Below are 25,152 nucleotides of genomic sequence, written 5' to 3'. Positions count from 1 at the left end.
TTAGAAACTTTAGGACTTTAGGTGTATACCTACAGTGTATTCAACGTTACACAGAGCCATCAGGTACGAGTAAAGTAGTTCACACGGCTAGGACAACACACCGCGATCTCCAAGTGATAAAGTATGTGGCTTATCAGGCCGCTTTTCATTGCGAATAGTGTGACAGAATCGAGAAACGTAATGATAAGTCGACCGATGAGTGAAGGCTCGGCCTGTTGTGCTGCCTTTTGGCTAGTGTTGGTTCGGAAAAATTAACCAATAAGTAGGTAATTAATTACTGAGAAACTAAAAATTACCACATATAATATAACAACGTACATAATAAGTTTTTTTTTTAGTTTTCCTAAGTGTCTTCATTCTTGTATTTCTAATAAATTATAAGTTATTTGAAGTAATTATTGATTTAATTATTATTTGAATATTTACACACGTAATGAATAAATGATTGACATTGCCAAATGAATTGAAATAATAATTCACTGGTACAATTAATGTGTATATTTATTTAAAATGCATTTACACTTTTCCTTATAGATTGAGTTTAGTAACTTTAGTACAGACTTACAGCGGAAAAGGTGAGGATGTTTTGAAAAAACTCGGGTTTTAAGATGGAGTGATACTTTCTATTCTTCGTTATTGACACATTACTAAACATAACTTGTGATATATCACGTACCTATAGCCACTTACCTCTTAGCAATAAAATGCAGATAAAAGCAAATTATAAATATTCAAGATTATCATATTTAACCTCTGTATATGATTCTAAGAATGTATCTAAAGTAAATTAACCTAGTTTGGATTGATTCGAGCGGCAACAGAATGCCCTTTCAGGCTCCACCACGTGTGCGGCATGCTCGGCCGGCTCTGAACTGCGAAAACCGAAATTTGCAAATTGCGGGGATCTTTCTCTGTCACTCTAATTATGCCTTAATTCGAGTAAAAGAGAAAGATCCTCGCAATTTGCGAATTTCGGTTTTCGCGGTAGCCCCTCTGAGAGGAGCGACTCTCCGACACCTCAGAGCATACCCACTGGCTAGTCACTTCAGAACGTTACCACCATTTACTTTTTTCTACAAAACGCCAACCTAAGGTAACACGTTCAGTGCCAAGCGCTCCTTTCCAATACAAACATAACACACATAGCTTGTTCTTGGCACTGAATTTGTTAAGGTTTGGTAAAATGTATAAAAATAAATTTTAGATATGAATAACAAACTTCAACATGCATATAATCAGTTTTTGTAAAATGTCTGCTCATAAAGATTTAACCTATAAATAATCATAAATTATTTTGTGATTCTACACGAACTGTACATGCCGATGTTTTGATGGTTTTGGTCCTTGTACATTTGTGCCTATGTCTCGCTACAAAAAAAAATTGGAAAACTTAGCAAATACTCGTAGTCCTCGCATAAACCTAATATTTTAAAATTTTACTAAACTACATAATCAATACAACAACAACAAGAGACTGCGATATTTTATAAAACTGTACGCTAGTACTACTACTATTTACTGTTATTAGCCCCATTCTTTTTTTTATTATATTCGTTGAAGAGGTCTTGGACGTCTTTCAGGGATCTTTCTATTTGATTCACGAAGTTAGTCGAACTCTGGAAAAGAAATGTATTGGTTAGGTGAGTCCGCTATAAATAAATAAGTTAGATTGCAAGGGTTAATAGCATTTATTAGCAGGAGCTAAAACGATTCGACGGGTAAACTGAAAATACGAATCATAAAATAATACTTGTATGATCGCCCAGGGGCACAAAGTGCCTTGCGGTTACGTGACGTCAGATAGACAGGATAGACTAGCCTCATAATGCTAGCACGATACGTGTCTATCCGTGGCCCTTCCCTATGGCTACACACGGCGGTAATATATGTAATATTATTATTAAACAAGTGTCAGCTAGGGATGCAGTAAACTAACCGTCTTGGGGCAGCTCTTTTTGCTGGAGACGTGGAAGAACACCAGGTCCTCGCCGGCGATGATGTAGGAGACGCCATAGCCGTCGTCCGCCACGGGGCCGAACCCGCCGCCCGTGCTGATGCACTTCGGGTGCTTCTTCAGGTCCAGCTGGCTAGTTTGACCTGGTTTATGGGTAAAACCGATTTATATCTTTGTGTGTAATGAAAGTTAATCAAACATTCAGATATTTTCTATACATAGGTAAATAGGTAGCGAACCCCAAATCTCGTATAAAAATAAACCATAAACCAGGCATAGTATTTGATGTAAGAAACATAATAAGAAGATACCTCCATTAAACTTCGATAAAATACGACCACCCTACAGTATTAATCCTTTGTCCGTCAAATACGGCCACAGACGCACATGGTAAAGTTTGTAGCTTTCTAATAGACCCCGAAGGCTAATCCTATTGTCTATTGTTAAGAAAAACCGCTCGTGCCACGTGCCACAACCACCTGCATAAAAAATCGGTACTTCGGTTACTGAGTGCCGGCGAGTCGAACGCTACAGAACCAGTCTAAAATGTGTCATCGAGATGCGTAACAAAGGCGCGTTATCGGAGAGCGCACCTACACTGGTTTTTTGAGCGTTGGACTAGCCCGCGCTCAGGTGCCAAATAGAATAATTAGGACCCTTTTTTGCAGGTAAGTAGCACGTGCGGTTTTACTGAACAATAGACAATAGGATTAGCCTTCGGGGTCTATTAGAAAGCTACAAACTATATCAGTAGTTTAGTACTTATAGTTATTAACTATCGTTAAAAAATTCCAATGTTTAAACAGACTTTCTGAAAGGGCACGTAAAAGGAATGCTGATATTTTTATCGAATTCATATCCAACTAAATAGAAAGGTACCGTGCGGGGTCTGGCTGGTGGAGAGCCGCCAGGGCTCGTTGAAGACCTCCTGCAGGAAGGGCGACTCCAGCTCCAGGTACTTGGACACCACGTACAGGCAGAACAGGTGGCGGTCGATGCCGCGCCCGGCCATCGCGTCCTGGTAGCCCAGCTGGTGCCGCCGCCCGGCTATGCTGAACAGCTCGAGCTTCTCTTCAACCTGACAACATTACACTTTTCAGCGATAACATTATAAGAATATTTTTCTACTCCCGTACTTTTTGCGCTACGACGCACGGTTTAGGAGATACAACCCATAAACATTTTTCTTTCTTTTTTTTTTTTTTAGGATTTTGTGTTTTTTAAATATTACTTACGGCTTTCACAGGGGAACGAAAATTTGATTATTTTTGCGCTACGACGCACGGTTTAGGAGATACAGCCCTATAAAGATGAAAACTGATGATGATGATGATGATTAACCAAAACATGTCTATGGTTCACTCATCTGTCAGAAATAACAATTAAAATTAGGTTGGCAACAATTTATTCCATACTATATTTTTTAAGTGGCCATTACACGAAGTATTGTAAAAGAGCCAAAAAGATACTGCGTGTATGCACAAATGCTTTTTTAGGGAATAGACTAAAGACTTGTCTTGACAACTTTAAGATAGGGTTTTAAAGATGTGTGCACGACCCTTTAAATGACAAATAAAAGTACGGGAGTAGAAAAAATACTATTACAGTATCATAAGCACAGCACGGCTTACTATTTCTGATTTGGATAATGGTAATGTGGCCCTTGTGGAAGCCTCGTACGCAGCAGTGGAACAAGAACATGGACCACATCAGGGGTGTTGCGAATATCCGCATCCGCATCCGCAACCGCGGAACTTCCGCATTATTTTCAACATCCGCATCCGCATAAAATCGATGCGGATTTAATGCGGATGCGGATGTGGAACAGGTCGGTACAGGAACGTCTTAGCATCGGCGTAAGTGCTAAACTGCTAGGTAATTTAGTCATTAACCAAAAAACCTATTAGAAATGTGCAGTCAAGCGTGAGTGGGACTTAATGTACGGAACCCTTGGAACGCGAGTCCGACTCGCACTTGGCCGGTTTTTTGAAATAAAAATTACTAAAATGTAAGATTTGACGTTTTTATGGTACTGATTTGACATCCGCATCCGCGGATGTGAGCCTTTAAAAATCCGCATCCGCATCCGCGTCCGCGGATGTCAAAAAATCGGCATCCGCAACATCCCTGGACCACATCAGTAACGGTGGCGTTACTCTTCGGCCACGGAACGGACGCTGACCACCATACATAGCTTCAAATTAATGGTGTAGACTTGTAGAGGCACAAACGATAGTGCGGCCCTGGCGGTACGGGCTCGTCACAGAGGCCTAATACTACTACCAGGGGCCTATTTCTCGTACGTTATTAGACTAATAATATTAGTCCATGAGCTAATATTTTTTACAAGTTTACAAGTTTGCGTTTCTCGAAGCTACTCTTGTAAATTATTTGTTAATAGTCACTAACTAATAAATATTTGCTAATAATAACACGAGTAAATACAGTCTTGTTTCACAAAAGAGTACGCTAATAATTACACTTGTAAATTACACGCGTAAAGCTATTAATCTCAAAAGGCTTATAAAAAATATTAGCTAAATTTATTAGAAACAAATTTTCGGTAATGTACTTAGATTCTGAGAGTTTTGACGGTGAAATAATAATTATTAGCCACGGAAGAGTTTTCCTTCCGATAATACCGAGGAATAACTACGAAATACCTAGTTCAAGGGACAGCTTGGAATTAAAAAAAAGGTTCCGCTTGTTTTAGCCATCGCGCCTAGTTTAGAACGACTTACAGCGAGAAATCAAGTTTTGTCGTCGATGTCAAAGATTCTCGTTACATTAAATTGGATGGGCACTGGAACCTTACCACAGCAACAATACGCGGGAAGTTTTTTTTTAATTAGGCAAATGGCAAGGGAGGTGGTGCATTAAGCCAAATAACACCCAATAATATTATTAGTCCACTACTATTAGTGATTAGTCTAGTAAAAATCTTTGAGAAACAGAAAATATTAATACTTGTAATTTTTACACTAGTAACTAATAACTAATAAACTCATAAAATAATAGTTACGAGAAATAGGCCCCAGAGCGGAGACATGGTAACTCACGGTGGCGTTAGGGTTCTCCATGGCCGTGACCCAGGCGGAGCTCTCGATGGTGCAGGGGCGCACGGTCTCGGTGCGGCCCTCGCGGAACAGGCGCGTCATGGACGCCTCGTACGTGAGGCAGAACCGGCCCGCCGTGCGGTAGTACGACAGCTGCAGGACCAGCTGGATGAACGCGTCCGGGGACACGCGGCATTTCTTCATGAACCCTGAAAAACAAGGTTAGCTATTCGCTAGGTGCACGACTGGTGCTGCCCTCATTTTGGCAGACTTTCTACGTTAAATCTTATGGAGTAAAACTAGTTCAAGCGGCTGCCGCTAGTACTAATGGCGGCCCTTCCATAAGATTACCTGTGTTTGTGACGATCAGCGCCACTTCCCCCTCCACCGACTTCGCACCTTGCCAATAAGACAATAAAACTAAGCAGCACTTAGCTCAGGTCTTGTGAAATATATAATTGTGAAATAATTGTATATGTTCGATAAAGTACAAAATAAAAAAGCTAGCTACCTAAACTACTCCGTTCCAAAAATTACAGTGTAAAATAGCTCACAAACCACTTTAATAAAATCGATGCTGTTACAAAACACCACAACGGATTTGAAACTTATTTATTATTTAGTCATAGTGTTAAGACACACACATATTCGGAAAATTACTATAAGTATTTCAAAGATTTTAATTCGAAAACCAATTCGAGAAAAAAGTGTTAAAACTCAGTAAACATTTATATAAAATAGCAGCGCAGAATAGGGCAGAGTGGCGCTCTCATGTGTCACGAGGCCAAGATCCTTTTTTGCGTCACTGATCCAGTGAAGTAAGTAAGTTAACATTTCTTAAGTTTTTTTTTTAATTTATTTTGGAAAAATCTCAATATTTGTGCGAACTGGAAGTTGACGTCACTTTCTTTGCAAAATCAAGAATGACCTTAGTCGTGATTGAAAAATAATAATTAAAAAGTTAGTTGCACCTGGTTGTTAAAGCAGACACGCTTTCCATAATATAGATTATCGTACATTGACCCGGCTGTTGCTGTCTCTATAGCACGCGCATATTTATATCTCTGTCCCGCCTAGGGTTGCCAGATGGTCGGGATTCGGCGGGATTCTCCCGATTTTTAGCATGTGTTCCCGATTCCCGACAAAGTGAAAATTGTCCCGAAAAACAGCTTCACGTTATAAAACAATAATTTCAAGTTCCGAACTGTCGTCGAGCGAGCCAGCGACCCGCGTCGAGCGCGTCAGCGCGCGCGTGGGGCGCGCGTGGCGAGATTGGGCAGAGCAGCTGACGTAGTGCCAATAATGTAAAATATCGTTGTTTTTAATACAATCAATTTAATTTGAAGGGTTTTTTTCGCGACTTAACGCCCAAAATCCCGAAAAATTGATATTTTTTCCCGATAATAGCGCCTTTCGATCTGGCAACCCTAGTCCCGCCCATGATGTCGGTTGTCAATGTCACTGTGCGTGCTTGACAGCAATATAATTATGCGCGTGCCATAGCGCGGGTAGACCGTGTGTTGACCGTTTATCCCGATCTGGTGCCACTGCAGTTGCAATTGCGACACCCCGGCATGGCATACCTTTTCCATACTTGTTGTACATGAGTATCTTGAGGTCGACGTCGTTGAGCAGCTTCTGCGCGACGCAGTAGGAGCTGTCGATGGCCGTGGCCAGCTCCTCGTGCGCCAGCTCCCACTGCAGCCGGGCCGGCGCCGGCGGCGGCGCGTCCACCGACCCGAGGGTGTTGCCGTCCGGAGCGTACCTGTTCATTTTTTTTAATTTATATGTTTAAATTTACATCTTAATTACTTGGAGGATATAATCAAACGGAGACGCCATGTCTGTAATTTTCTGTACAAAACAGTCTGCCGATTTTTGCGGGGGAGGGGAACGTCAAATGTATGCGTAACGTAAAAATAGCCATGTCAGATAAACGTCAGTCCATACATTGTGTATGACCGTTGGCCGCCTATTTTCGACAGAGGGGAAAGCCTGTTAATGGCTACTCCGTTTAGTTGTATCCTCCAAGCTTAATTACTAAACATTTATATTGTCGCCAAACTGTTACGTTTGATGGCGAGATGCGCTCAGTTTTATACACTTAACCTATTTAACTAATTATATACTTAGACTAACAGTTTCATAGGCCACACATAAATGTATTGTTTCTATAAATTGGTTTGCTTACATTATTTTTCCATTTTCTAATTATGTTCACTTTACAATTTTTATATTGTTCAATTGAGAAGATATTCTTTTAATCTAGTTTTTAACATGGATTTACTTAGTTTAGGACTTTGCCTCAGTAAGCTAATTTTATTTAATATTTTTGGTACCAGGTACTTTGAGCTTCTTTTGCCATAATAGTTTTTAATTTTTGGTTGCACTAGCTTTTTCTCTCTTACACTCCTAGTATTACATTTATTATTAATTACTAATTTGTACTTTTGTTTGTGTACATGACACATCATCACCAACTACTCTTGCAAACCCCGATTTTTTTTACAGATAGATGTTCCATTTTATTAGTTTGCCAGACTATAGTTATAATGACATAGAGCTGGGGCCCATTTCTCGAACGATATTAGACTAATATTATTACTCCACGAACTGTCAAATCGTATGGGTTGCCATGACAACACACAAATAATATTAGACTAATATCGTTCGAGAAATGGGTCCCTAGAGTGACGCTAAAAGCGCTTTTGAGGATCTAGAGAACAATGAGGTCCCATAGAATAAAGAGTATTCTTAAACTAGTTGTCAAATAGATTTTACATCATATTTTTTTGTAACTGCATAGTATTTATAGTATGTATTTATCTATATAAGTATGTATATCGTCGCCTAGCACTCATAGAACAAGCCTTGCTTAGTTTGGGGCTAGGTTGATCTGTGTAAGATGTCCCCTGATATTTATTTAGAAAATATGTATGCGTATTATATCACTCACCCGATTTCTATTTCGCTCCAAATAACATATTCCCAAAGATGAGCCATCACAGGCGCGTCGGCCCTGAAATAATAATACATATATATTGAGTAAGTGTACCCCCACGTTGTTTCAAAATATGTTTCTCAAATAAATTTCTGGCGTCTTTTTCACCTACCAAGTATGTTCCGCATTGAATCCGACCTGCAAAGGTTAAAAATATTGTTATTGGTTACTACAAAAAATCACTTATGAAATTTTAGTACGATTTGACACGAAAAATTGGTCTTTAAATATTTAGCAGATGGCGCCATCATAACTTGCCCTGTCAATCCCTAGAATTGTGTCAAATCTTTGTTTTTTTAATGCCCGATATGCCGACCCTTTAAGCCAAATCTCATAGAAAACCTGGGCAATTTCACCTTCTTTGGAGTAAAAGAGAAATATCCCCGCGAATTTCGGTTTTCGCGGTAGCCCCTCTGGACTGCTGGATCACTAGACACTCACGTAGCCGTTGGTGCTGAAGCACAGATTGAAGGACTTGTCGAACCAGCGGTCGCAGCCCTTGCCGTGCAGCAACACGCGCCCGTACTCGTCCAACTTGCTCGGGTCGTTCTCGTCGTACCCGTACGCCATGTCATCTGCAATCAACGCACCGATAGTATATTGCCGAGGGATGCAAATGAAGGGACGAGGTAGTTGCCAAGCCGAGACTTGCCGTGCCCTCTAATGAGCAAAAAAATGGGCTTTGCAGTTTTCGATTTATGACCATAATGTGTGTCGTGGTGTGTTATGAGAAAAAAAAATTAATACACGTGTGTAGTACGTACTACGACAAGACCGAATTTGGCGATCTAAATCATGGAAATTAGACCCTACATGTGGGGATATATCTGTACATGTGGGCTTGGGTGTTTTCTATGTATTTGTATATTATATACATCGTTGTCTGAGTACTCACAACACGAGCCTTCTTGAGCTTACTGTGGGACTTAGTTAATCTGTGTAAGAATGTCCTATAATATTTTTTATTTATATAGAATGTAGTTATAGTGACCTAAGCAGACGTTGAAGGCAGCTCGCTCGATACAGTGCAGCGAGGTGCGGTTGTGACCGCGGTTGAACATGGTCTGGCGGATGTGCGCCCAGTGCGAGCGCTCGCCCGCCGTCAGCGCGGCCAGCTCCGGCTCGCGCGGCAGCGGCGCCGACTTGTCGTCCAGGATCTGCTGGATTTGGCTGGAACGATGTCTTACGTTAGCGAGTGTGTAAGGAACTTTAGACCTAGGCATCAGTGGTCGTCAGCATCCACATATGGTCAAGCCGGGAAGAATTCGGCCAGCTTTTTCTTTTACATCTAAGGTGCTCAACTTCTTAAAATAAGCAGGGAATCGAGATTACATGTAGATTGTAGGTATGGACGCCCCGACACTGCCAGGTATTCGGATATCAAAAATCAGATAATTGTAATTACTTATAATATTACTTTCTATCTATGCATCGCAGGGATCGGATACCGGTATTTTTTGTATGGGAACGGAAACGGTATTTTTTCGTTCTTTGCTATTTAATTACTTCATTTCTAATTGGGTAATCTAATAATACGAAGTCGTAACCTAAAAACACAACTGAGTCCTACATTTCGAGTATAAAATAATTCGAAAAATATGGTTATTTCTAAGTTTTTGCAAAAAACCGGTTCCGATCCCTGATGCATCGAGCTCCGTAATATTTATCTTAACTTCATTCGAGTTAGATGCACAAGAGTATATCAATATGAAATAAATAAAATCTGAGTACTGCTCCAAGAGCTATAGGTAACCTGATTTGTGTTAATCTGTGTGCTGTGTTACTGAATGGTTCATTTAACTACAGAGAAAAATAAACGACGAGCGGATACCAATTTGGATAGCGCGATTCTGTCTAGGTGTCTGGCCAGTCTAGGTGCTCTTTCTATCGTGTTAGTACTGAACTAGTAGCTGTATCTTTCCTCACTATAGGTAATATTTTACTTATTTTCTAGAATTTAAGATATTGATGTAAGTGTAGCTAAAAAACCGCCAAATTTAATGTTTCTGCACCTCATCATTCTACCAACCTATTTTTTTTTAATTTACCGCATTTTTAGTGACATCTCTTGCATTTTTTGCAGACAAAGTCATCCCATACGTAATTTATTACATTTATACATTATAGATCATGTTGAAAGACACATAAGTAGAAATGTATTTTATACCTAGGTTACGCATAATTTTGGTTAGATGTTAGTACATTGCTTAAGTATTTATTAATCGCGTACCGTGAGTAGGTAGTTAGTGAGTTAGGTACATTGGTTCTGTTGATTTTACGACATTATTGTATTAATATGCGCGGCGACTGACCACTGAAGCGCTGGGCTTACGTAACGCGACCTTTGCACGAGACCCGTCTACGTCTATAATTCAGTTATTTTCGTTGATAGCTAATCCCCCACTTCCCCACGTGTAACGCTTTATCCTGTATATACCTAAAAGTAGCGATCTACGTTCTTCCTTAAATACGAGTTCAAGTTCATTAGGTACAGTCGGCCAAAAATGTGGTCTACCACCCTACGGTTGAGGTTCGTTTCAACGTCACGAGACAACAAGGTCGATTTCCCCTTGCAATAATATTATGTCTGTAACAATCGTCAACCTTAGTGATCGTTAGATCTCGCAAAAACTTTTCTCAAAACTGGTAGACCACTTTCTTGGCCCTGGTACCTACAGATAATGCAGATAAGGTTCTAATCCTAAAATATAATTAATTGATTTGTTAATTGCGTTACATAAAATGATTATCAAACAATGGTTCATAATGACGTGACTTTTATTATTATTTAGTACTTATTGATTAGGTATGGTTTATAATCTAGTTGATTAGGATTTAAGAGTTATTTAGGTACATCTAATACAAGTATTAATTACCAGCAACACTTCAAACTGATTATTTAATTGGTGCACTTTACGAATTGTCAGTTAACAGTTTGCCCGATGGTACAGTCGGCATCATATATCGGAACGACCAAGGTGTTAACAAATATCTGAGCAAAGTCTCTATTATCAAGACATTATAGAGCATATTCAGATATTTTTGAGCACCTTGGCCTATCCAATGATGGCGACTGTATATCGTTGGTATGTTTAGCTTAGCCCGACGCGTATAATATGATCGCAGGCAGCAATTACCGAGCCTCTTTTAGAATACATAGGCACGTGGTTCAAACGGCTCGTGCGAACGTAATGAAATAATGACCCTATTCCCACCGCTACACGGTCTACTATGACTGAGTGACTAGCTTTATCACTGACTTAGTGACATGACAATCTTGTTATATAACGTCAATATTTCCTGTATAAGTTATTCTTTTACCTAGCGAGACGGAGAACAAAAGTCACGTGTTTGCAACGTAGTACAGGGTCGGAGAGTTGGGATTACCTGGATGGCAGGGAAAAGCTTCATATCTTGGGAACCAATTATTTTTTACCCCCATCGGGTATTATTTGTTGCAAATGAACTCTAGTATAATATGTATAAGCTCCTTGAATGAATAATTCTAATTCCAAATCAGTCTGTATGGTACGTACAAAAGTAAGGAAGGTCTCGTTTGCCCGAGGCTAGTATCGAACCGACGTCCCCGGCTGACGCAGTCACCCGTAGGTTGGGTGGGGAGGGGTCACGGTCGCGTTGGCCCAATTTTCTCACACGCTTATCACTTAGGCTGATATGTATTTATTTAAACAATAAATTGAGTAGTACGAAACTAAAATGTATTTTTTTAACTCTGTTAACTTCGGGGTATGGCTGAGTACTTTTAAGGCAACTGAATGGCATAGTTATTATTAATTTATTTATATTCGTAAAAAGTAATTAATAGCGGTAACACGGACATTATATTTAAATTCACTAAACAATTGGAAACTATGACATGTCAATGACATTTCGAATATCGATCGTCCGAGACATAGTCCGAGATACCAGCCAATATCTATTTTGTCAAAATAAATATCATTCAACTAACTAGGTACCTTTTGTTTACAGTAACCCGAAACACGTTAATTCAAAGTTAGATCCTATCTAAAGGCTCCCTATACTATGTCTATGGGCCTTACGTCCTCCCAGCAAAACACGTAATTCGCAAATGGCTTATGCAACACTCTTATCGAGAAACCGAACTGATCCTTACTGTAATTCGATCGATAAGGACTTCCTAATACTATTCTAACGCGTTTTTCATATTACAATTATACCTATTTTAATTACATATTATTTGTAATTATTTCACCTAAATTTCTGTTTAACAGATATGCGATGACTGCTCAGTTACTATTTTGTCACACATTCCATAAATGGTCCATACGGTATTGCTTATTAAATAAGTACTAAGATAAGCAAGATAAATTGGATACCTACTCTGTACGTCACTCTAGTCTGTACGAATGTATGTTAATTTAGTTTAATATCCTACTGGGTTCAGTAACACAGGACGTTCTAGCTCAGAACCCATAGGCATATTCAGCTGGATAACAAAACTATTGTATCTATTTTCAATCATTTGAAAGAGAAATATAATTCTTTATTGTCAAAAAAACACTTACAATAAATATATGTACATATGTATCTTGTACTTGTGTTTTGTTAATAAATAAATTTAATAAATAAAATTCTCTTTCAAATAATTGAAAAAAGATACAATAGGTAGTTTTATTATACGGTCTGAGTATTCATTAGGTACCTTCTCATTAAATAAAAGCTTGAATGAAATCTATGGGCGGTGTATGTGTCGGCGGCCGATCGTTAGATCTGGCAGATCGTAATGTTCCTGTGTAATGTTTTGACAATAGTGACATTAAACCAATATATAGGTAGGATAGGTTCGTTAGGTTGCTTTAGATGCCCGAAGGGCAAACTGCCCAGAAATAGGAGCCCCGCGTAGCGGGGCTCCGTCGACTCAGGGAACGGGTCAAAGATTTTCACGTTTCACGATATGCATAGGAATTTCACGATATGCCTGATCTTACGATCGGCCGCCGACATATGTACTCTCCATTATTTAATAATGGGTTTTATTGTCGGTTGATTAAATGTCGTCAGAATCAGATCGTGTATTGCACATTACTGTTATTTTATTAGTTAGTTAGTATATGTATATTATTATGCGGATGATGACTATTTAAAGAATACCTATTCTAGACGCTGTTTCATTACACATTAAAAATTATATAAGTAATCAGATTTATATGTGGAAAAGATACACTTATTACATTTACGTAGTTATAACAGCCAATATAATCATCCATTAGCATGCAGCGTATATGTATTATAATAACTTTATTCATAAACTTAACATGCCTCTATTGATTAATTTATGTTTTATAATTTATCCCTTAAGAACATGAAGGTCAAAAGTGACAGATAACACCAAACAAATAATAGCTATTTGAGGCATGTAAGACGTTTATGAATAACGGTTTCAGTGCAGTTATTGTAGCGGTGATCGTTGACCACAGACAATCCAACCTCTAGACATAGCATAGTCGCGCTACCCCCTCTGCCACACATACGGTAGCGTGTCTTTGAACGGACCAATCACGGCACGGGATTCGCTCACCTCGTCCCCCGCACCCCCGTATTTTTGGCAGCATCGGTTTCATGAAAGAATTGGCCTAAGCTCAGTCTAGAGGTTGGATTGTCAGTGTCGTTGACTCACACTTGTATCTCCGCCGGCTTGAGCAGGCGTCCCCTGTAGTAGATGATGACCTTGAAGTAGCGGCCCTTGTGGTAGACTGTGATGTGGCTGCAGTCCTGGTAGTGCACGATCTTGTCGCTCTCGACGCCGGGCACGCGCACCGTGTTGAACAGCCGCTCGTACTGCGCCGAGCACAGCGGCACCATGCCTTGTAGCATTATCTGTTAACAACCACACATTTCTTAACTTTAATTGCCTAAACTGCTAGTGTACATAGTGCATACGCAACGTCGATTTACTTGTGCTTATATTTAATAGTAATGGCTTTCAAGCGGTCGGTCCACCGGTTATAAGTTTTATGTTCATTAGACACTCAAATTTCCGAAAGAGTTGATCATAATTTTTAAAACCGTCATCACAATCATGATTTTTAGGGTTCCGTACCCAAAGGGTAAAAAACGGGACCCTATTACTAAGACTTCGCTGTCCGTCCGTCCGTCTGTCACCAGGTTGTATCTCATGAACTACGATAGCTAGACAGTTGAAATTCTCACAAATAATGTATCTCTGTTGCCGCTATAACAAATACTAAAAATAAAATAAATATTTAAGGGGGCTCCCATACAACACGATTTTTTTGCTCTATTTTTTGTTGATGGTGCGGAACCCTCCGTGCGCGAGTCCGACTCGCACTTTGCCGGTTTTTTAAACTACTTAAGTAAATATTACAAACTTTTTTCATAATGACACGTACCGGTTCCAGTTCCTGTCTATCAATAAGCCTTCGGAACTGCAGACAGAGGTATATGACCACCCCGGCGCGCGCCGCTTGGTTGTTCGTGGGCTTCAGCAGAATGGCGTCGGTTCCGTAGAAGTTGGAGTTGACCATGAGAGGCGACCTTCCCCTCAGGTAAACGTACTCCTCCCACCAATCCGACACGTAGTTGGATGACCACCTATAAGAACCACGGATGTAATAGGCTACATGACTAATTTTTTTTATGGTATCAATCGATCGGGTTTGTTTTTAGGATAAAATGTCTATATGGGACCCATTGCATAAAAGTAACACAAAAGTCAGAAATTGTAGTCAAAGGCCGACAGTCGCACTTCACTCGCGAAACGCCCTATACAAAACGGCCAAGGGCCGTGACTTCATCGCCCTTCTTGTAGTATGGACAAAACAAGAAAATTGCGTTTTTGTCGGTGAAATATTGCGTTTATGTATAGTTGCTATACAATATTTTATTGCATGAAATGTAAGGAATCGAAAGGTACCCTTACTTTTATCGTTTTTGGAAGTTAAAAAAAACTTAAATTTTGAAACTTTCAGGTCCTGTATTTTTGTAATTTTTCAATATTTTATTTTAATATCCACATTATTGTGATAAATTGCTAGTTTGCTATCTATTTTACTAGATTTTGTTATAAAATTCAACATGTGTCATAATCCCTATTCACCTTGATTGGTCATGATCTTCCGGAGCGCCGGTTCAAGGCGGGGAATAGGTAGGTAGTTACTGTTCTTAATGTAAAATTAGTAACTCGTATTGCTCTAATTCCATACGTATATATAAGTAGACGTACATACCTACGTCATTCACAACAACAACTCTTTCGACATAAGTATATATATGTCCTTTACATTTTTACAGACATATCATTTACAAAATACAAATGTTGGTTATAAATATAAATAAAAGGTATAGTTCTAGCCTTGTGTCTCGTTACTAACATCAACTAACATTCAAATATACTTATACACTAACTAGGTCACATTTAAACTTACATTAGGTATAAAATCGATATTACATCTGAGAAAAGGGCCATTACCATGATTTCAGCACGAGATATCTCTGTAGTTTGACAGCGATTGTCTCTTCAAACTCTTTCGCTAGTCTTTCCACTCGGCGATAATTGTCATCGTCTAACAAGGGCCGCACGCTGATCAAGTACTGCAAGGAAGAAACGGTAAATAAGTAGGTAATCTGACAGTCAAATTATTTAGGGGCCACGAGGTTGAAGCGTTGCGCAAGGGGAGCCGCGGCCGCGAGCTCTAGTTATGCTCATCTATTGACTACGCGGAAACGGATCCACGATCATAACAAGTACTCGGAACAACGGCAAATTGACCTTCAACCAAACGGTGCCAATTAACCTACAAACACATGCAGTTCGTACCCTCTTCATGGTGTCCTTCACGCTGGGCAGGGGCAGTCTCGGCAGCGAGCCCTGGAAGCTGTACAGCCGGGGCTTGTTCCAGCCCGACAACACTTTGACCACGCTAGCCCATAACTTTGTTTTCAGTGATATCTTCGACCCGGGTGCGCGCGATTCGTACATCCAACCCTACAAATATATAACGGGTATTGACATTACAAACGTCATTAATTACATATTTATACATGTATAATAAATTAAGAACTAATATACCTTGTACATAAGCAGCACCTTTAGCATATATCTCATGAGAAATATAACGGAGAGCCACATCGTGAGGGCGGCCAATAAACAAGCGATTACTTGCCACATCGTCGAGGAGCTACAAAAACAAATTGATTATTAACGGTGCCTATAAGGCCTTTAAGAAACTTATATATAGCGTTATTCAAAAACGCGTTACAGGCCTAAATTAGGTATTAATCGTTTTTCTTAATCTGTCATTTTGATATAATTATGTATTATTTTTAAGAAAGAGATAAAAACATAAATTAACTTATTGAGGTTTGTAAAGTATCATGATTCATGATTAAGGGAGTTATATTATTGGCCCGTTGCACGAACACCAAGCCACGAAGTAAGAAGTAGAACTTAGCAAAGAACTTTAAACGTCCTATTTAAAAAATACCGGTCAAGTGCGAGTTCGATTAACTCGCGCACCGAGTTATGATTTATGAATTTTCCTTAAAAAAACTTTTATTGAATAGTTTCGCAATGTACAATTTATGCTCTTACAAACTATACCCCACTTGACTTACGGACAGAGTCGGCACCATAAGGGTTCCTTTTGTACCTTCTTTGCGTACGATACGGTATTATCTATTAATAAATTTAAGAATTATGTAAAGCGTAAACTTATTTCTAAAGCTTATTATACCACACAAGACTACATGAATGATAAAACAACGTGGGATTAATTGTTATTCGAAATGATTATTTATTTATTAGGTGTATTTGATTAATGATGAAGAAATTGATATTCCGATGTATATATACTTCTTTTGTTTTTTATTTATTTATTTGACATTTAGATTTTATTCTAGAAACATTCTAGACTAGTATTTTTTTATACAATTTTTTTCATGTTTGACGATCCTTTTGTGAAATTCTTAAATTTGTGTTAAATTTGATTTGTATAATAATCCAATATTATTATGGAATAATAACATCAATAAATTGCTCTGATAATTAGCTTAAGATAATATTTAGGTTAACGATTCATAGGTGCTTGTTGCTAGGCCTACATGAATAAAGTATATTTTGAGTTTGAGTTTGAGTACGGAACCCTAAAAATAAGTTTGCAGCAACCAGCTCTAATTTAGTGTTTACTGAAACAAAAAAAACTTTGACATCGTCTTAATAAGCCAGTCTATTTGTTCTTGGCCTCGTGTAAAAGGGCCGTAAGTATTATTTCATCACAATCATTAATTATTTCTCGGTAGGTATTAGTTGAGCCCGAGCCACGCTAATCAATTAACTACATACTTGAGAGGTGAGAAAACATGTCGTATCAGACTTTTTCTTACGAAGTAACCCGTTTATCTTGCTCTTGAACTCCAGACCCTAATTACTAGGGTTTATCAGCCATCTATCAATAGCGCTTAGGTTTTAAAAATTACCATCTTACGAATTAAGATTCATCAAACAGATTTGTGACGAAAAAACTTACCCAGGTAACACGGTTAGTGCTTTTTGTACTAAACCAAAGGGTATATGAAAGCCTCCAAAATGCGCTGCTGCGAGCAGGGTCCACAGCACATACAGTGACTGCAAATGTCCGGGGTATACTCCATTTAGGACGCTGTTCTGTTAAAACGATAGCCAAGGTCAGAAACGTAAACTTCATCAAATTAAATTTAAGTTTATGCCAGTAGGTCTTCATCAAACAAAATGCTCATGTTTCGTAAGTTATTTCAGCCGGAAGAATTATTTAAACAAGCCGACACCCGATTAATTTTTTTCCTGAATAGAATAATTCCTGTTCGAAGTTCTTTGAACTGTTTCCTGTGCCACCCGGACCATAAATACTAACCAGTTTACATCTTAGTCATCATAATCTGCTCAGTGGGTTTGACACTACACCAATCATAGCTTTTGATTTTGCCATAGGTCAGGTATAAATATATATGATTATGCCGTGGTCAGGTAAAAATAGGTACTTAGATATAATATACCTAACACTTTGCAAAAAGGCACCTGCCAGACTAAATTAACCTATTCCAGTATAAGATATTGCTAAATATCGGGTACATAGGTAGGAGTTGTGTTATTGGGGCCAATTTATAATGAACAAACGTCGTTGCACTTTTGTTAGACTATAATGAAATGCACATTTGATTAACTGTTTGATGCCCTTGTATGTATAACAGGTGGAATATTTACATACTAAAATGATCAAGTGAAACCTTACATTCATATTGCTGATAACAGTGATAACGTTTACTTATATTATAGATACTTACAATCCTATCTATGACCTCTTGCGACCTTACAAGTGTGAAAGTCTGAAAGTGAAGCTTTACGACCCCAGCTGCGTCGGTTTGGTAGATGGATACCATGGCAAATGGTATCAATGGCATGACATGAAATTAGGGGACCTGCCCCGATTATTAATCCTTATTGTTTTTAATGCAAGTAAGAGAGGCAATAATACCTATTAATACTGTTGGGAATACAAATATTTATTTCCTCTTGACACAGGTACCAAATATGTACTAAAATGTTATCTGTAACTTGTAAGTTACGCGGACATTTTCTAGTAGGAGGTAGCAGAGTTTTGGGACTCCTAACTAGTTTACATACCTATTGTATTTATACTTAAAATAATGCAAGTCAGTTTCATGCAGCCAAGCCGTCCGTGCCTGGCAATAACAAAGTCTTAAAGGATGAATGGAACTGGAAGAACCAGAAAGGTTTGAATTATATTTCATTCAGAGATCCCACGTAAGTACCTACCCTCTAATATGATATAAAGCACGTTCATGTGTTATTATCAAGTATCAAGATTATTTGTATGAAATTATCATGGCAAATGACCTTTTAGGTTGAGAGGTAAACTAATCTGTCCAGCCGGTCTACAATTTATTTTGTTAAATTGACATAAAAGAGGGGAAGTGACTGAAGCGACAGCTACATTAAACATAAAATGCTAAAGTGTGCTCTAAGTTGTACCCAAAATCAAGTCGACAGAAGCCGCAAGTGTGGACTTGTAGGGCTGAGTAGCACATTGTTCCGAACGGTTTGTAGTTTGTTTCGTAATAAAGAGCTACATTATCTATATATTTAGCTATATATTTCACATTTCGTCGGAACCTTTTAAAACATCGTGAAATCTTGATTGAATGAACCTTATCATGCACGCTGGTAGGTTTACTCGCTTTATCACCAGGATGAGTATATCTACCAATAAAACTAGTCACTTACTCATAAGCAAAGGTGACTTAAGAGTTTATGTACATATGTTTATAATAAAAATTTGTATTAATATATTGATACGGTCCTTGTATCAATGAAACATTTATACAATAAATAAACGGACCACAAGGACACTTTTACAAACTGACTATACATAGTATACCAGTTAGCATTAGTTGTTATATATAGTATTAGATAAATTCATGCATAAATAGGTAGTTCCCTATATTTACATTGTCTGGTATAGTCACATTTATTTAGTAGATAACAATGTTGATAACATCAACAGATAAGAACATATCCTGAAGTGAACATAAGTAAATATGTATTTACGGAGATCAAAGGTTATTAATGTTTTTATGTAATAATATAATATTAAATAAATCATATGAGAACTAAGGCTTGACTAACATAGTGAAAAAGATCCTCACCGCGCACCAGAAATATAAAAATCTAAATAAAAGTTACATTGAAATAAAAATATTTAATAAACCATTAAACACTAAACATTTAAAATCCTATACTAGTAAAATAAATTAAATAAGTAAGTATACTGTACATTTGCCATCAGATAAATTGGAGCGGCCATGGTGTTCACAAATATCTATCTTAACAAAGTCTCTAGTATCAAGAAGTTAAAGTGTACATCCAGATATTTTATCTGATGATGACTCTACAAATAAGATGAAAGTGATAAAACTTACCTTGAAGCGAGCCAGACGTTTCTTCCAGGAGCGCAGACCAGACTCCCAGACCAGATAAAGCACTTCTCGGTCAAAGTTGACATCCCAGCCATCGTGGGTGATGGCAAATGAGAAGGCAACAGCTGAGTGGGCTTCTGCCATGGTGCCTCTAAAACAAAACATTGTAAATTAATATTCTGCAACAATAAGTATGATATATTGAATAAAGATTTATTTTCATAGTTTCAGAAACAGTTGATCATGGTAAATAACCTCTAGAGTCCCACGGTATTACTAGTACAAATTGCCTCAAAATAAATTTAAATCATTCTTAAATACACCATATTTGCTTTTGTTTTGTTTTGTTCGATTTGAAAACAAATTGAATTTTATTTTGCTTTTTAACCTGTTTGAATGCAATTAGTATACTAATCTATTGTATAGAATAGAAAATCTTTATTGCTCTCATTGCTGTACAGTATAGAGTGGGACCAATGAATTAATAGCGGTTATGAAACCATACACTTGCAGTGAGAATGGTAAATATCAATGATATTTGGATTACCATTCTTGTTCCTTAAGTAGCTAATGCAAAAGAAATTTATATTTAAAAATAAATATTTCTACTGTGTACCACCTTTTAATTTCTTATTTCCCCTAAAATTACTTTCTCGGATGAGGGTAGAATATAAGCAGATTATAATGACTTAATGAAAAATTAGATTTACCTATCATCAAACAAAGACATTGTTTACTTTTCTTTTCTATATTTTTAACTGTGTAACTAATTGTTACTTAAAAGAAAATTTATAATATATAATCAAACAGTGTAGGGTGTGATAAAAACCCAAATGTTTGGAAGCAAGGTAAATCGTGTACAAATTGAACACATTCGCAAGGAACAGGATATAAATACGCGTTCGCAAATGGCCCACGCACGCACACTAGCCATGCTGGTGTCAAAGTCTAATCCGATCCCACCGCAGCATAGTGGTTAGCATACAATACGAAGACTGGTTTAATTTTATTTCAATCAGAATAATAATTACCGTACAGGTGGTAGAAATTTTAATTACCCTATTTTTTCTAACACGTTAGCATTTCAAAGTGTAATCACAAAAATTCGTAATTCCGCAGTTTGGCACAATTTAAACTTCAAGTATAGAGAATGATTAATAAACGACTACAAATAATTAAAAGGAAAAGCTTACCGTTAACACTATTGGAATAACGTAAGACGCACGAAATGATTCTTTTGTAGTAGGAAGGGACTACGCAGGTGAGGTACTCTAACAGTACCTGTTGGATTAATATTTACACACTAGTTTTTAGCATTCTGAGTCTTTCACCTAACGTTTTAAAGCTAGAATTGCTACTTAACAAATATTTTTTACTGTAAAATTAACTTTTAATAAATCATAAATAAATAAAAGTTAAAATAACACAAGACGACCACTATGTAGTTGTACAAACGCTACCACACACACACTACAAGATAATATCAAAAAGTCACACGTAAAATATTCGTAGATTAAAAATAATATGGGACAGCACAAATCTACTGAATGATAAAGCAGTTAATACACTAGTTGAAGTAATACACTAGTGCTATGCTGTAGTGTGTTACAGCTTTAATAGTGGCAACACACTATCGCACCGCACCGTGACCTTGGAGCGTCGCACCCATAAGTGAGAGCGAGAAGCAGATATCTCTTTCTCGCTCTCACTTATGGGTGCGACGCACCAACCACCAGGGTGTGTTACCACTTTTAGATTGTTAAACAGAAGGCCCGAGAAAAATGGTCAAATTGACAGCTTAAGCTTTGGATTCCTCCGAAAACGGTGCCGTCATATGACGGCCGTCATATAGCGGCAGCAAAAGACGGCCGTCTTTACGGTGGCGACATGTGGAAAGTACCACGGCGTCATAACACCAAGGTCAAAGCGGCAAATTTGAAAAATGTAGGCGCGATGGGATAACGTCCCATAGAAAATTTGAATTTCGCGCCTTTTCCTACTGACAAGATTTGCTTGATCATCTATAATTTACTTGGAGGATGAAATATCATCAGAAGAGGAAAATAATCGTAGTACGGAATCATTTATTCAAATCTCGTGTCATTTATTCAAAATGGCGTCACCGCTATCTAATAAAACGTTCACGAAACTATCGACAAGGTCATGACGGCCGTCATCTTACGTTACGTTGACAATCAACGTAACGTAACGCCGTCTAGGAAACCGCGTCATCTTGTTTACATAGACAACGTTCTAGTGACGTCATTCAACGCTATTTAGCGGCCGTAATATGACGGCACCGTTTTCGGAGGAATCCAAAGCTTTAAGCAAAAAAATCTAGGCTTTCAATTTCACCTAGCGTCCAATATCATAAGGCCCCATAACACACTACCGCACCGCACCGCACCAACGTCTCGGTGCGGTGCGGTACTTGTGTGACAGTGTGTTAAGGCTTGAGGCATGTGATGTGAACAGACAACACGACGTCTTTGTTTTTTTTTCTCAATTTCCTTTCTTTACTTTTCTTAGTATGTTGTAGTTCATCATCATCAATTTAATTTAGTTTCATTATATTAGTAAATATGTGCCTGTTTTATGCATTAATCTCCGCTTTACAGAAATTAGTTAACCGCTATGATATCCAGAATATTCAATAGGCCAAAGGATCATCTGTTTTTACAATTCATCATCCTTTTATTAATCGTCAGTGTTGTCTATTTATACTTGAATCATCTTCAAGAAACGTATAAAACTGCCCAGTGGTCGGGAGAGAGATGTATATCAGAGTTAGGATCAGTTAAATATCAATTGAGTGGTAGGTAATTCAACATAAATTATTAATTGAAACAATTGACAGATATGTCGAACTAATTGTATTTGTTTAAATTTAATATTGTAGTAAGTAAAGTCAAGTGAGATCAAGAGTGTAAAACAAATCATCTCAAAATATGTCCCATAGCTCTTATGTCAGCGAATTAAGAACTATGGGACATATTTTTGAGTAAGTTGTCTACCCCATATTTTTACACTTGACTGTACCTTACTCATAAGTACAGCAATTTTGTTTACTTTTTCAGTGGTCACAGACTACAAAAATCGAATAGATAAAATGCTGACAGAGGCCCAAAAAGCGCATGACGCTGACAAGGAAAAGTTTAAGGATATCATGGAAAGCTGTATTGCTATGAAACAGCAAGCTACTATTTGTCAGGTCTGTACCTAATAACCAGAGATAGGACAAATTTGCGACATTGCTCGCAATAGGTAATGTGGACATGACTCCAAAATTGATTAAATAATTAATCATTTAATTAATTTCTTACCTGAGGTTTAATTTTGATTCCTAATCAATAAAAAACACAAAGATTTCTTATAATGTAAATATATTAAAGAAATTCATCAGTATGTTTTCCAAATTTTCTGTAGGTACTCATTTTTTATATCAATAATATATTTAAGTGCTATTTATTGACGAGGGAACAAAATTAAATCTCAAGTAAAAAATTAATTAAAATAATTAAATGATTAATTATTTAATCAATTTTGGAGTCATGTCCACATTATTGCGAGCAATGTCGCAAATTTGTCCGATCTCTGCTAATAACAGAAACACCTGACCTCAACAATAGATGAATATTAAACTATGAGTATAATCTGCCCCCCAGCTAATACCAGTCAGTGGTACACAGTTTCTATGAGCACTTTTAGATGAATATTGTTTTCAGTTACCGTAAAATGGGGTGAGTAGGGTCAAAACTGAAATTCAAACCTCGCTAACATTTTATTATTACATATGAAAACTGAATGTCGGGATTTTAGTTTTTATTTTATTTTGGGTTTTATTCCATTTCATAACTTTGACGATAAAGAGGAAAACCCACCTCACCCCGTAGTGCCTCGTATTTGGGGTGAGAGGGGTTTTCATACAAAGGTGATTTTGGAAGATTGTTGGGTGGATTTTCTTTTATTATGCGTATTACTATAGCTCCATTTTAAATTGGAATACATTATTTTTGTAGCAGTAGCCTTAAAATCCCTTCTCACCCCCCTCTCAAACCTTCTCTCCCCATTCATAACCCACCTCTCCCTGCGAAACCTACTCACCCCGTTTTATGGTACCTACTTACCATGATATGATCTATTTTTATAACAACTAGTTATTAAATCTATTTAAAATATAAGCCACTGGAGTTGCAAGCATCCATCAGGTGACCTGTGTACTTGTTTGCCACCAAGATAGTAAAAGTGCTGGTAAAAGGCTTGATACATTGGGATCAATTTTTCTATGTGATATAATTCACTCAACAATTTTAAATGTGAATTCATTTAGTCAAATACATATTCTGACAACTTTTGAGAATATAGCAAAATGTTCAAAAAACAAAGTTTCTTTTATATTACGAGATAATATAAGTTAGTAATTAATATTCTATATTGCACCAATAATAATACATTATAGCAATTGTGGGTACCACCAGTTTGGCACTGACATAAACACTATCGAGAATGTAACTTACTTTCTATGCATCTCGATCGTATTCTCATATTAGTGTGAGCGAGATGTATAGTAAGAATGCGTAAACGTTAGTGTATATGTCAGTTTTGACACTCAGTGACTCATGGTACAGCAGGTACATACATGTAATCAAAATTTTAATAAATCTTTTTTTTCCAGAGCCAGTTTGAGGACCTGCAATTGGAATGTAAAAAAGTTAGGGAAGACTATGATAAGATTATTTCAAAACCTGATAAATTAAAAGTTCGTAGATAATCTTTTCAAATTTGATTTGTTTTTATAAATTTGTAAACTTCCTGGATAAATAATAAAGATTTGTTGTACTGAATATGAATGTAGTTTGTTGAAATAGTGCCCTATTTGTTTATTTATAATATAATAATATTTATGTAAATATATAATTTTCAGGAAGAAAAATATGAAAAACTTTATTACCATCAGAAAGGTACCTATAGAAACTATTTGTGTTATGCCCGTGATAAAGTTTTTTTTATACATAAAATAATTACAAACCTCGAAAAACGTGCAAAATCCCAGTACTTACACTGAAAATCATCAACTTCTGGATTTTCCGACAGCCATGTTTTTCCAAGTTAAGCCGTCATTTCGTCTTAACTTGAAACATTTCGTCTTAATTTTTATAAATAAAAAT

General features: G+C 37.4%; 2 protein-coding genes across 2 annotated transcripts; one reads left to right on the top strand and one right to left on the bottom strand.

Annotated features, from left to right (window-relative positions):
• Positions 1-1,315: 1,315 nt before the first annotated feature.
• Positions 1,316-21,453, bottom strand: LOC134661485 (carnitine O-palmitoyltransferase 1, liver isoform). The gene is made up of 17 exons (XM_063517594.1): positions 21,178-21,453; positions 19,988-20,135; positions 17,539-17,675; positions 16,083-16,191; positions 15,831-15,998; positions 15,483-15,604; positions 14,404-14,605; positions 13,671-13,870; positions 9,003-9,181; positions 8,453-8,586; positions 8,124-8,149; positions 7,967-8,029; positions 6,594-6,775; positions 5,014-5,219; positions 2,834-3,032; positions 1,937-2,097; positions 1,316-1,616 (listed from the first exon to the last, which is right to left on the bottom strand). The coding sequence occupies exons 2-17, from the start codon at positions 20,126-20,128 to the stop codon at positions 1,512-1,514; spliced, it is 2,334 nt and encodes a 777-aa protein (XP_063373664.1). The 5' UTR covers positions 20,129-20,135; positions 21,178-21,453; the 3' UTR covers positions 1,316-1,511.
• A 1,083-nt stretch (positions 21,454-22,536) lies between these two features.
• Positions 22,537-24,818, top strand: LOC134661854 (uncharacterized). The gene is made up of 3 exons (XM_063518066.1): positions 22,537-22,799; positions 23,062-23,195; positions 24,660-24,818. Exons 1-3 carry the CDS (start codon positions 22,619-22,621, stop codon positions 24,753-24,755), a joined length of 411 nt encoding a protein of 136 aa, XP_063374136.1. The 5' UTR covers positions 22,537-22,618; the 3' UTR covers positions 24,756-24,818.
• The last annotated feature ends 334 nt before the right edge of the window (positions 24,819-25,152 follow it).

Source organism: Cydia amplana, chromosome Z, assembly GCF_948474715.1.
Source record: "Cydia amplana chromosome Z, ilCydAmpl1.1, whole genome shotgun sequence".
Classification (NCBI taxonomy): domain Eukaryota; kingdom Metazoa; phylum Arthropoda; class Insecta; order Lepidoptera; family Tortricidae; genus Cydia; species Cydia amplana.
The sequence above is the reverse complement of the archived record's forward strand: the minus strand, read 5'-3'. Positions and strand labels throughout refer to the sequence as shown.